We start from the raw sequence: 13,894 nt of genomic DNA, 5'->3' as shown, positions 1-13,894 counted from the left end.
ATCCCCCAAACCTGCCAGACAGCATCCAGGTATGAGGCATCCGCTGCTGCCTTTGGAGGTACTGACACCTCAGTCCTGATGGTAAGATTTTTTTTTTTTTTTTCTTATTCTGAGCTGAATCTTTGGTTTTAGTTCAACCTTTAGGGGCTTAGGGAGAAAACGCTGAATTGTCATGAAAAGAACATATGAGTCCCGCCAAAAGGCAATCGAAAGTAAAAGAACACGTCTTCTTTTCCCGTGGGAAGCTCCAAGAGGACAACCTGGTGAAAAAGACGCCGCGTTTCCCGCTCGGACGTCTCCCCGCTCGGACGTCTCCCTGTCCCGGTGGCACCCGCTTATCTGGCCTTGGCACGTGCGCTGAGTGCCGCCCTAGCGCGAGGCACCGCGCTCCTAAAACGTGGAAGAGCACCAGCCCTGGGGTTTGCCCGACGCCACGCGCCAGACCCCAAACATTGCTCCAAGTATTAGTCGATTCAGTGACTTTAGTTTGGGCTCAACTTCAAGAACACGAAGTGCTGAAGGGCAGGCGCCTCTAGGTTTCACACTGTTTCAAGCGCTGCCAGTCGGACACTTGAATTACCTGATGGCTTGAGGGGATGTCTCAAACGGGACGTTTCTGTTGTACTGGGCGTCCGAGACGTAGGCAGCGGCCAGGAGGAGCTCCCGGTCCTCAGTGGGAGAGAGAGCGGAGAGCAAGTCAGGGCCAGAAAGGACACCGGCGTTTCTGTTCGGAAGCACTGAGCGCGAAAGGAAAGCCCTCTTTTCGCCCGCGGCCCGGTGCCGCCCCCCGCCCCGCAGGGAGGAGCCAGTATTAACGCTGCCGCATGGTCGCCTCCAGGTGCTTTCTGGGCAGCGAGAAGCCTGCTTAGCTTTCGGAAATTCAAATACAGGCTCTCAGAGGAAGAGATGAAAGCCACCTGGGTAACACCGCAGATTCTGTACTGTCTGAGCCACCAGGGAAGCCGCATAGATCTATTAATAAATGTGCTTAAATGGTATATTTCTACGTTCCTATTGGGCTTCCCAGGTGGCCCTAGTAATAAAGAACCTGCCTGCCAGTGCAGGAGACCTAAGAGATGAAGGTTCAGTCCCTGGGAGGATCCCCTGGAGGAGAGCATGGCAACCCACTCCAGTATTCTTGCCTGGAGAATCCCACGGACTGAGGAGTCTGGCGGGCTGCCGAATATGGGTTCACAAAGAGCTGGACATGACTGAGCATCTGAGCACATTCATACACCAAGCCTTAAACTATAGACTTTAAACAAGTATGGTTTGGTGCATATTAATTATAGTTCAATGAAGTTGTTAAAAATTGCCCTCCCCCCAACAACAACAACAACAACAACAAAACATTTGGATTAAAACTTGATGTGGAACAATAATCTCACAGGTGAATTAACTGCTATAAGAATATAACATCTACTGATTCACATGCATTCTCAGGGGTCTTAAAGAGAGGTCATTAAAGCCTAAGAAACATCATATAAATGTGTTAAACAATTACTACATATTTTCCTTCATGCAGTTAAAAAATATTTTAGTAGAAAACCTAATATCAATTATTGTTCTGCGGAATATCTTGAACCTTTAGGAACACTAGAGTTCCCCAGGGCATGCTTAGACAGCTATAATATTTTAGTTATAAAATAGCTGGCATCAACAAAAGTTTATTTTTTTTTTAATAAACACATTAAATTTAAGAAAATTCCATTAAGCTCCCCAAAGATCACACTGGGACAGCAAAGAATTCTGATACCGAAGTTTTTTTAAAGAAAATATTTAATGCCTCTTTAAGGCATTAGTTAGTTAGTTAGTTCTGGAGAAGGCAATGGCACCCCACTCCAGTACTCTTGCCTGGAGAATCCCATGGAGGGAGGAGCCTGGTAGGCTGCAGTCCATGGGGTTGCAAAGAGTTGGACACGACTGAGCGACTTCACTTCACTTCACTTTAGTTAGTTAGTTCAGTCGCTCAGTCGTGTCCAACTCTTTGCGAACCCATGAATCGCAGCACACTAGGCCTTCCTGTCCATCACCAACTCCCGGAGTTCACTCAGACTCACGTCCATCGAGTCCGTGATGCCATCCAGCCATCTCATCCTCGGTCGTCCCCTTCTCCTCCTGCCCCCAATCCCTCCCAGCATCAGGATCTTTTCCAATGAGTCAACTCTTCGCATGAGGTGGCCAAAGTATTAGTTTTCAGCCTCAGCATCAGTCCTTCCAAAGAATACCCAGGACTGATCTCCTTTAGGATGGACTGGTAGGACCTCCTTGCAGTCCAAGGGACTCTCAAGAGTCTTCTCCAACATCACAGTTCAAAAGCATCAATTATTCGGTGATCAGCTTTCTTCACAGTCCAACTCTCACATCCATACGTGTTCAGTTCAGTCGCTCAGTCGTGTCCGACTCATTGCGACCCCATGAATTGCAGCATGCCAGGCCTCCCTGTCCATCACCAACCCCCGGAGTTCACTCAGACTCACGTCCATCGAGTCCGTGATGCCATCCAGCCATCTCATCCTCGGTCATCCCCATCTCCTCCTGCCCACAATCCCTCCCAGCATGAGTCTTTCCCAGTGAGTCAACTCTTCGCATGAGGTGGCCAGAGTACTGGAGTTTCAGCTTTAGCATCAGTCCTTCCAAAGAACACCCAGGGCGGATCTCCTTTAGGCATTACTATTTCCAAGAGGGACTTCCCTAATGGACCCGTGGCTAAGATGCTGTGCTCCCAGTGCAGGAGACTGGGGTTGACCCCTGGTCAGGGAGCTAGATTCTACATGCAGCAACCAAGAGTTTGCATGTCACAACTAGAGATCCTGCATGCCGCGACTCAGACCCACTGCAAATTAATTATTATTATTATTCAATGATGAGGGAACTCCCTGGTGGCCCAGTGCTAAGCCTCTACACTTTCACTGTTCAGGTTAGTTCTCTAGCGATCACTGGTCAGGGAACTAAGATCCCACATGCCACACACACACATACATACAAGAAAATCTTTCCAGTCCCAGGGAAACCGTTTGTCCACAAATATAAACAGGTGGACAGCTACGAATTTGAGGGCAATCATCCACACAGCCTCCATGTGGAGAATGGGGAAAAAAACAAACATTGTTACTGTTCAGTCGCTCAGTGCTCAGTCGTATCCAACTCTTTGCAACCCCATGGACTGCAGCTTGCCAGGCTTCCCTGTCCTTCACCATCTCCTGGAGTTTGTGCAAATTCATGTCCATTGAGTCGGTGATGCCATCCAACCATCTCATCCTCTGACCTCCCCTTCTCCTGCCCTCAACCCTTCCCAACATCAGGGTCTTTTCTAATGAGTCGCCTCTTCATATCAGGTGTCCAGAGTAATTTCTCAGGCGATTGGCCCCTGGGTATCTGGGGCTACCTCCCTCAGACCCCACCCAGACTCCCTGTATTAAATATGTAAGCATCATGGCACCCCATCCAAATGACCCCTTGCCAGCCAAACTCATGCCTGTCATTTTTAAATAGGCTTACACTTTCATAACAGCTAACTTACATTAATGTTTCAAAGCCTTCCCATTCTTAACGGCTATTCTGTTTCTGACACGTATCTCTTCTTAGGATCCCATCTGCTCTGTCCTCTGGTTTTTCTTTTCTTCCTTTCCTCCATCCCACGTGTGTACGACTTCTAAGTCTCCTGCCCATTTGAGCTTGGGAAGAAGTACTCTCAACAGGCAGAGTTATGGTACAGGAGCTTTCTCACCTGTGTTAAGCCCATTTGTATCCTCCTCGTAAAATGAATGACTTTTCATCCAACCCAAGAATGTGGCTTATGTTAGACATGCCATTCCAAAACTGCATATACTTTTCAAGTTTACCTGGGAATCACTACCCAGTGGCATTCATCGTAAAGAACCCGCCTGCCAGTGCAGGAGACATAAGAGATATGGGTTCAACCCCTGGCTCAGGAAGATCTCCTGCAGGAGGGCACGGCAACCCACTTCAGTATTCCTGCCTGGAGAATCCCATGGACAGAAGATCCTAGTGGGTTAGAGTCTACAGGGTTGCAAAGAGTTGGAAACAATTGAGCCAGCTTAGCACGTATGCACGCCCACGTCTACTGTGAAAATGGCGAAGACTGGATATCAGGCATTCCTCCAGACATAGCTGAAAAGTGGCTTCATATCTCAAAACAGCAGCCACAGTCTAGGGGAGACACTGCTGACTGCCCGGACAATAGATCTCACCTCCCAGGCACAATACAATCACCTTCAGAGCATTTTCTTGTAAAGACCTTGCAGCCCAGACAAATTACATAGTTATCTGGGAGGTGGGACCCAGCGCTGAACTTTTAAAGCTGCCAGGGGATTCCAATGTGCAGTCAAGATCAAAACATCACTGGTCTAAATATGGCCATTTTACTACTGTTTCTCATAGGTTTTGTATTTTCATGGCACTTGGACAATAATTGACTTCTCCTGATTTTTTTTCCTTCCCTTTTCTCAGAGCCATGACATTTCCTTTCCACTTCCCAAGACTTAAAAACATATGTAAGAGTTTTGCATTTTCTCCTCCTACCCTCCCCACTTTGTAAGCCTTCATTCTGAGGAAGGTGAATAATTTAAATCCCTCAGGGCAAGAGGGAGGAGGTTTGTCCGGGAGGGAGGGGGAGATGGAGTCCAGAAGTTCCGGTGGAATGAACAACTGTAAGCTCCAGAAACCTTTAAGTTCAGAAGCCCTGATAAAACAGAAGCTGTTGATAAAGGCGCTTTGAAAAATGCCAAGGGATTTCCCTGGCAGTCTAGCGGCTAAGGCTTCACCTTCCAATGCAGGGGTTACAGGTTTGATTCCTTCTTGGGCAGCTAGGATCCCACATGCCTCACAGCCAAAGAAAACAAAACATAAAAGCAGAAACAATATTGTAACAAGTTAAATGTTGTTGTTTAGTTGCTAAATCTAAGTCAGGAGTCTGACTCTTTTGTGACCCCAAGGACTGTAGCCCACCAGACTTCTCTGACCATGGGATTTCCTAGGCAAGAATAATGGAGCAGGTTGCCATTTCTTTCTCCAGAGGGTATTCCTGACAACAGAGCGAACCCAGTCTCCTGCAATGGCAGGTGGGTAGTTTACCACTGAGCCACCAGGGAAGCCCCAACAAGTTTAATAAAGACTTTTAAAATGGTCCACATCAAAAAAAAAAAAAAAATCAAAGAGAGAAAAAAGCCAAAATGTCTTATTTAGATATAGAAGAAAATTTATAAAACTTAAGGTAAAGAGAAGTTACCATAAATTTTAAGCAACATGCTTCTCCTTGTCAGTTTCCCCATGTCATTAGAAACACTGTCCCCTCTCTCTGTCTCTCTCTCTGCCTCCCTTCTCTCCTCCCATAGGGCACTCTGATGTCCAGAATACAGTAGATCATTGCTTCCCCATGCACCTCACTCAAACCTTCAGTCAACAACACTTTGCCTGGCGTGCCCACAAAATCAAACGTCAACCCCCTGGCTTAGCCCTTAGGGCCTCTCCCTCCTGCCTTGGCTCCCCCACTTTCCCTACAGGGATCCCCTTCTCTGTCCCAAACTGATGGACTGACTGTCCCACTCCCAGCTCCACGCCCACGCCTGATCCCTTGCATGCCTAAAGCCAGGAATATCCTTTCCACCCTCCTCCATGGAGACCCATCTCAAATTTCTCTTTCTCCTTGAGGACTGCCAACGCTAGCAACTTCCATTTCCATGTGGGAAGACAGCCAAGGGATGCTTTCGAAGTGTGTGGCGAGTGTTCCATACAAAGAAATGGCTTCGGAGGCTAACCTGGGCAGGAAGGGCGAGAATATCAGTGACCACTTGGTGTGGGTATAAACAAATCGTGTGCCTCCATGCAGAAAGCAACAGCCTAAGGGCCAAGGGCAGCCTGAAGATATGTTTTGTTCGGCCTAGAGAGTGCTTTCTGGATGCTGGCTACTGACTCAAACTTTTTACAAAGCTGGAGCCAACACAGAAATGTGAACTTCTGGTTTCTCTTCAAAAGATCGTGACATCTGGCCAGGCTGGGTTGCACTGCTGTAAGTGTTTGCAGCCCGCCCTGGTACTCAGTCACCTGAAGGGACGCTGAGTATTTTCCCCAGTTTTATGGGTTAGCCAGGCAGTCCTTCCAGTCAGGGCCAACTTAGCTGGTCTCTAGGGTCATCTGGGGCTAGATGGTCTGGAACCAGCTGCACTCACACGTCTCGGCTGTGTGCAGCACGCAGCAGGCTGGCCAGGGCCCTTTGCTACGTGGTCAGTGGGTCCCCAGAAGCATCTGGAGGACACACACCAGCGCTCCAGTGATTTCCATACCTCTGCTGGCGTCACATCTGCCAGCCTCCCACTGGCCAGAGCAAGTTTCACGGCCAGTGGTCTCAAGGGCTGGAGAAATAGACTCCACCTCCTGATGTAAGGGGTTGCAAAGGCCCGTTGCAGACGGGGAATAGATCCAAGATGGAGTGTGTGGCCATTTTTGCAATTGATAGCCCACGTGGCACAACCAACTGGAGGTGGGTAGCTGTGGTCTTCATTGTCCGGAGGATGTGCCCTCCAGGTCACAAGCCCCAGTCCCCTCCCCAGCTGGATTATTCCTATCCAGGTCACTACTTTTATGTTGCTCCCTGGCCCCTGTGGACATTTCAGCTTGTGACCACACCTGATTTAGGGTTTCCCAGGTGACGCAGTGATAAAAAATCTGCCTGCCAGTTCAGGACCCAAGAAATGCACATTCAGTCCTTGGGTTGGGAAGTTCCCCTGGAGGAGGAAATGGCAACCCACTCCAGTGTTCTTGCCTGGAGAATCCCATGGACAGAGGAGCCTGGCGGGCTGCAGCCCGTGGGGTCGCGCAGAATGAGACAGGACTGCAGACACGTGCATGAGTTGATCTCTACCTGATTTAATTAACACCTTCCCAAGCCCTCCTGGTCACTGCCCTTTCCTCCTGCAAGGAACCTCTCTGAAAATTGCTATAAGGGAACACCAGTGAACCAAAAGCCCCCAGACAGGGTGATCTAAGAGTTGGATGAACAGGTTTAAGAAGAACACAAAAAAAGAAGCACAAGATTACCTTTTGATACAAAAGAAGTATCAAGAGGTAATCACATAGAGTCACAAGGAAACAGCCTAGGACATGGGCTCTCAGCCTTGGCTGCCCCGTTCAATACTTAGTAGCTTTAAAATTACTGTTGCTGGGACTTCTCTGGCGGTCCAGTGGTTAAGACTCCACACTCCAATACACAGGGTGTGGGTTTGATCCCTGACTGGGAAGATCCTGCATTCTGCAAGGTGCAGCCAAAATCAGGAGAAAAAAATTACTATTGCCCAGGCCACACCCAGGTCAATTAAATCAGAATCTCAAGGTAGAGTCTAAACCCAGATAATTTCTTTTTTTAAATAATTTATTTATTTTTAATTGGAGGCTGATTGCTTTACAATATTGTGTTGGTTTCTGTCATCTATCCACACGAACCAGGCATAGGTATACTTATGTCCCCTACCCCTTGAACCTCCCTCTCACCTCCCACCAAACCGAGAAACATTTCTAAAAACTCCCTGGGTAATTCTGCCCAGCAGTAAGGCAGAGAATCACTAGCATCGGATTATTTCTATTTCAAAACTGAAAGTATTGGTCAAAGCACCAGAATGGCTTTCCATCTCAGTTCAGTCGCTCAGTCATGTCTGACTCTTTGTGACCCCATGAATCGCAGCATGCCAGGCCTCCCTGTCCATCACCAACTCCCAGAGTTCACTCAAACTCATGTGCCATCAGTGATGCATCCAGCCATCTCATCCTCTGTCGTCCCCTTCTCCTCCTGCCCCCAATCCCTCCCAGCATCAGGATCTTTTCCAATGAGTCAACTCTTCACATGAGGTGGCCAAAATACTGGAGTTTCAGCCTCAGCATCAGTCCTTCCAAAGAACACCCAGGACTGATCTCATTTAGGATGGACTGGTTGGACCTCCGTGCAGTCCAAGGGACTCTCAAGAGTCTTCTCCAACACCTCAGTTCAAAAGCATCAATTCTTCGGCGCTCAGCCTTCTTCACAGTCCAACTCTCGTATCCATACATGACCACAGGAAAAACCATAGCCTTGACTAGACAGACCTTTGTTGGCAAAGTAATGTCTCTGCTTTTGAATATGCTGTCTAGGTTGGTCATAACTTTTCTTCCAAGGAGTAAGTGTCTTTTAATTTCATGGCTGCAATCACCATCTGCAGTGATTTTGGAGCCCCAAAAAATAAAGTCTGACACTGTTTCTACTGTTTCCCCATCTATTTCCCATGAAGTGATGGGACCAGAGGCCATGATCTTCGTTTTCTGAATGTTGAGCTTTAAGCCAGCTTTTTCACTCTCCTCTTTCACTTTCGTCAAGAGGCTTTTTAGCTCCTCTTCACTTCTGCCATAAGGGTGGTGTCATCTGCATATCTGAGGTTGTTGATATTTCTCCCGGCAATCTTGATTCCAGCTTCTGCTTCTTCCAGCCCAGCGTTTCTCATGATGTACTCTGCATATAAGTTAAATAAGCAGGGTGACAATATACAGCTTTGATGTACTCCTTTTCCTACTTGGAACCAGTCTGTTGTTCCATGTCCAGTTCTAACTGTTGTTTCCTGACCTGCATACAGATTTCTCAAGAGGCAGGTTAGGTGGTCTGGTATTCCTATCTCTTTCAGAATTTTCCACAGTTTGTTGTGATCCACACAGTCAAAGGCTTTGGCATAGTCAATAAAGCAGAAATAGATGTTTTTCTGGAACTCTCTTGCTTTTTCCATGATCCAGCAGATGTTGTCAATTTGATCTCTGGTTTCTCTGCCTTTTCTAAAACCAGCTTGAACATCAGGGAGTTCACGGTTCACGTATTGCTGAAGCCTGGCTTGGAGAATGTTGAGCATTACTTTACTAGCATGTGAGATGGGTGCAATATCTACTACTGCAGGCAGGAATCCCTCGGAAGAAATGGAGTAGCCATCACGGTCAACAAAAGAGTCCGAAATGCAGTACTTGGATGCAGTCTCAAAAATGACAGAATGATCTCTGTTCGTCTCCAAGGCAAACCATTCAATATCACAGTTATCCAAGTCTATGCCCCAATCAGTAATGCTGAAGAAACTGAAGTTGAACGGTTTTATGAAGACCTACAAGACCTTTTAGAACTAACACCCAAAAAAGATGTCCTTTTCATTATAGGGGACTGGAATGCAAAAGAAGGAAGTCAAGAAACACCTGGAGTAACAGGCAAATTTGGCCTTGGAATGAGGAATGAAGCAGGGCAAAGACTAATAGAGTTTTGCCAAGAGAACGCACTGGTCATAGCAAACACCCTCTTCCAACAACACAAGAGAAGACTCTACACACGGACATCACCAGATGGTCCACACCGAAATCAGATTGATTATATTCTTTGCAGCCAAAGACGGAAAAGCTCTATACAGTCAACAAAAAGAAGACCAGGAGCTGACTGTGGCTCAGATCATGAACTCCTTATTACCAAATTCAGACTTAAATTGAAGAAAGTAGGGAAAACCACTAGACCATTCAGGTATGACTTGAATCAAATCCCTTATGATTATACAGTGGAAGTGAGAAATAGATTTAAGGGCCTAGATCTGATAGATAGAGTGCCTGATGAACTATGGAATGAGGTTCGTGACATTGTACAGGAGACAGGGATCAAGACCATCCCCATGGAAAAGAAATGCAAAAAAGCAAAATGGCTATCTGGGGAGGCCTTACAAATAGCTGTGAAAAGAAGGGAGGCAAAAAGCAAAGAGAAAACGAAAGATATAAGCATCTGAATGCAGAGTTCCAAAGAATAGCAAGGAGAGATAAGAAAGCCTTCTTCAGTGATCAATGCAAAGAAATAGAGGAAAACAACAGAATGGGAAAGACTAGAGATCTCTTCAAAAAAATTAGAGATACCAAGGGAACATTTCATGCAAATATGGGCTCGATAAAGGACAGAAATGGTCTGGACCTCACAGAAGCAGAAGATATTAAGAAGAGGTGGCAAGAATACACAGAGCAACTGTACAAAAAAGATCTTCATGACCCAGATAATCACGATGGTGTGATCACTCACCTAGAGCCAGACATCCTGGAATGTGAAGTCAAGTGGGCCTTAGAAAGCATCACTATGAACAAAGCTAGTGGAGGTGATGGAATTCCAGTTGAGCTATTTCAAATCCTGAAAGATGATGCTGTGAAAGTGCTGCACTCAATATGCCAGCAAATTTGGAAAACTCAGCAGTGGCCACAGGACTGGAAAAGTTCAGTTTTCATTCCAGTTCCAAAGAAAGGCAATGCCAAAGAATGCTCAAACTACCACATAATTGCACTCATCTCACATGCTAGTAAAGTAATGCTCAATCCATACATGACCACTGGAAAAACCAGAGCCTTGACTAGACTGACCTTTGTTGGCAAAGTAATATCTCTGCTTTTGAATATGCTATCTAGGTTGGTCATAACTTTCCTTCCAAGGGGTAAGCATCTTTTAATTTCACGGCTACAGTCACCATCTGCAGTGATTATGGAGCCCAGAAAAATAAAGTCTGACACTGTTTCCACTGTTTCCCCATCTATTTCCCATGAAGTGATGGGACCAGATGCCATGATCTTTGTTTTCTGAATATTGAGCTTTAAGCCAACTTTTTCACTCTCCTCTTTCACTTTCATCAAGAGGCTTTTGAGTTCCTCTTCACTTTCTGCCATAAGGGTGGTATCATCTGCATATCTGAGGTTATTGATATTTCTCCCGGCAATCTTGATTCCAGCTTCTGCTTCTTCCAGCCCAGTGTTTCTCATGATGTACTCTACATATAGGTTAAATAAGCAGGGTGACATTATACAGCCTTGACGTACTCCTTTTCCTACTTGGAACCAGTCTGTCCCATGTCCAGTTCCAACTGTTGCTTCCTGACCTGTGTATAGGTTTCTCAAGAGGCAGGTCAGGTGGTCTGGTATTCCCATCTCTTTCAGAATTCTCCACAGTTTATTGTGATCCACACAGTCAAAGGCTATGGCATAGTCAATAAAGCAGAAATAGATGTTTTTCTGGAACTCTCTTGCTTTTTCCATGATCCAGCAGATGTTGTCAATTTGATCTCTGGTTCCTCTGCCTTTTCTAAAATCAGCTTGACATCTGGAAGTTCATGGTTCACATATTGCTGAAGCCTGGCTTGGCAGCCAAAAGCAACACTAGGTTGAAAAGGGTTCTAAAAAACTGCTTCAAAGGAGAGGGCAGAAATGCATTTCAGGTGACTAGGCAGTTTCTTATTAAGTGACCCCAAACTAACTTTTAAAAAGGTTAACCAGGTCAGATTGGTACCAAGTGGCTGAGGGCTGAGCTGCAGTTCAATGACTTAGTCAATACTGTTATCTCAGAAACTAGGGTTCTGCTGACAGTGACCTGTTGGTACCAGGCTCTTCATCCGCTCCGCCTGCTCCCAGGCTGGCCCCTGCAGCCATCCGTTAAGCTTATGTCTCACTCAGGACTCAGCTGGGACTCTGGGCTGTTTTCAGCCCTCCTGGCATTTCTGGAGGCCTGCAGTGACTTTTCTACATGCTTTAATTTTGACAAAGAAGCATTAAACACACAGTGAGACACCTGACAGTCTCAAAAGATCTTCCTGCCGCAGAAGACTGGTGCTCACCGCCAGCGTCATCAGTTTGCAGAATGAGGGGAGCAAGACCTGGGTTGGGTTGGAGCCAGGGACCAAGAATCCTTTTCCTTCTCTTCCTGCTTGACCTGCTTTTCTCTGCTTAACCCTTTAAGGGACAGGGGACATGGTAGAATCTGCCTGCTGGAAGTTGCCAAGCCCCTTGGGAGGCCAGTAGGCCAGGGAGCACTGGGGGACCAGGGCATTTAACCCCACCCAGAAGCCTGCCCCTTGGACCATCCTGAGCAGGTGGCAGGGGCCACATAGCTGAAGGGGGGAGGAAGGGGAAGACTTCTCCATACACTCAAGGAGACACCACCTATCACCTCCCACACGCTTGCAGGACTAAAGGAAACGCCTCCGTGTGCCAAGCAAGGTGCCCTGGGCCTCACCGACACCGTCTTCTGGAGACGGGTGTGATTTATCACCGCCACCCTTACAAAGCGGGAAACCAGAGGCTTCCAGCGTCTTGTCATTCACAGCTAAAATTTCCTGAATCAGAGCCGAGGCTCTTTCCATTGGCGCCCTGCCTGCCTCTCCGCTGAGTTCTTGTCCAGGGAAAGGAAACAGCCCGAGAAGAACTCTTTTCAGTTCCCAGTCTTCCCAAGCTCAGGCGGTCTGGGTGAAAGCGGAGCTGAGCGACTGCGCAGCGCGTCCCCCCGGCCGCAGGGATCCGAAGAGCCAGGGCGACAGCAGCGCTCCCCGCCCCACATCCTCCAGCCTCCCGGGCGTTTCCCTTGAGCGGGACCCTCCGCCACGGAGCGCCGTGCGGCGGGCACGGGCACCCAGACCCGGGGCCGCGCCACCTGGAGACAGGACCCCCAACACGCAGCCGGAGCGCCGATCCCAGCTTGGCCCCCGCCTCCTTGACAGCTCCAGTAACGAGCCGAACGCGCGGGGCTGCGGCCAGGGGCGCGGCGCCTCCCGCACCCGAGCACCCAGAAGACCGAAGCAGCCCGGGGGCGGCGGGGCTCTGCCGCCGCATCTCCACCTCGGGGCCCTCGTTCCCAGCGGCTGGCACTGGCTGGGCTCGGGGTCGCTCTCCACCCAGGAGGCCCGAGGACTGCGGACGCGGGGCTGGGGGCGCTGCCGCCCGCGTGCAGCCACCAGCCCTCGGGGCGCCGTTACCTCCAGGCCCGGCGGCTCCTCGGAGGACGACGGGCGCGAGTGAGGCGTCCCCGCGGCTCGGCTGTCCCCGGGCATCGCGGCGGCGACGCGCGGGGCGGGGATGGGGCAGACCGGGGCCCCGGGCAGCGGACTCAGCCCTCCGGCTGCTGGAGGCCCGGGCTTGGCGCGCTCCGCGCGGCCCTTCGTGTGACTGCGGCGGGGCCCCGCGGGTGGAGGATTGGCGGCGGGCGCGGCGCGTCCCCGGCTCTGGCCCCTTCCCGCCCTGCCCCTGAGTGGCGCTGGAGCCGGGGGCGGGGACGCGGTCTCGCCCCGAGCCGGGGCGGCGGCGGTAGAGGGCGGGACGCTAGCGGCTGAGCGGATCCGAGGGGCTAGAGGCCAAGCTGGCGAAGGGTCCCAGCCGTGCGCCCTGGGCGCGTGACTGCGCCTAGCTTTCTGTATCGATACAATAGGAACAAGACCTTCCTCCCAGGGTTGTTGCGAGAATTAAAGGACTTACTGTACTCAGTTGCTGCCATTGGCAGGTGCCCGGTAAATTATGTTTCCTTCCGAGTGGAACCCCCTGGAGAGCTGGGTGTGGGCCCAGAGAAGGGCCTCTTGGGGCAGATACCTCTGAGAAGGGGTGTGCGAACCCTCCTCCCTTCCCTGGTGCACCCCAGTGTCAGCCTGGCCAGGAACTTGGGGTTACCAGAGCCGCTGAATTTGGAAAGAAAGCAGATTAGATTTTCATGAGACTATTCCTGATATTTTTAATGTTGGAATGAATTTTAAAAAATAATAATGAATGTTTACATGTGTTTTTAATTTTTTTTTTTTCTTGTAGGGCAGCAATGCTGGGCTCCTGCACCAATGATCTTCACTGAAAAGTGAAACTGTTAGTTGCTCAGTCCTGCCTGACTCTTTGTGACCCCATGGACTGTAGCCTGCCAAGCTCCTCTGTCTATGGGGTTCTCCAGGCAAGAATACTGGAGTGGGTTGCCATTACCTCCTCCAGGGGACTCTTCCCGGACCAGTGATCAAATCCCTGTCTCCTGCGTTGGCAGGTGGATTCTTTACCACTGAGCCACCAGGAAAGCCCATGAATTTCACTAACACCTCTCAAAGGAGGAAGAAGCCTG

The 13,894-nt window shown here is 49.1% G+C and overlaps 1 protein-coding gene across 2 annotated transcripts in view; it reads right to left on the bottom strand.

Annotated features, from left to right (window-relative positions):
* The window catches only part of LOC101117749 (two pore calcium channel protein 1-like), a 58,768-nt gene extending 45,770 nt beyond the window's left edge, over positions 1-12,998 (bottom strand). Inside the window, exons 1-2 of one of the 2 annotated variants that reach the window (XM_042248147.2) lie at positions 12,780-12,998; positions 581-669 (exon numbers count right to left, since the gene is read on the bottom strand). In XM_042248147.2, coding sequence (XP_042104081.1) covers positions 581-669; positions 12,780-12,854 — 164 coding nt within the window. In that variant the 5' untranslated portion in view covers positions 12,855-12,998. The remainder of the gene's footprint in view (positions 1-580; positions 670-12,779) is intronic. The other variant, XM_060413986.1, reaches the window with a different exon arrangement.
* Positions 12,999-13,894: the final 896 nt, after the last annotated feature.

Source organism: Ovis aries, chromosome 3, assembly GCF_016772045.2.
Source record: "Ovis aries strain OAR_USU_Benz2616 breed Rambouillet chromosome 3, ARS-UI_Ramb_v3.0, whole genome shotgun sequence".
Classification (NCBI taxonomy): Eukaryota; Metazoa; Chordata; class Mammalia; order Artiodactyla; family Bovidae; genus Ovis; species Ovis aries.
This window is presented reverse-complemented; position numbering and strand designations above follow the sequence as displayed.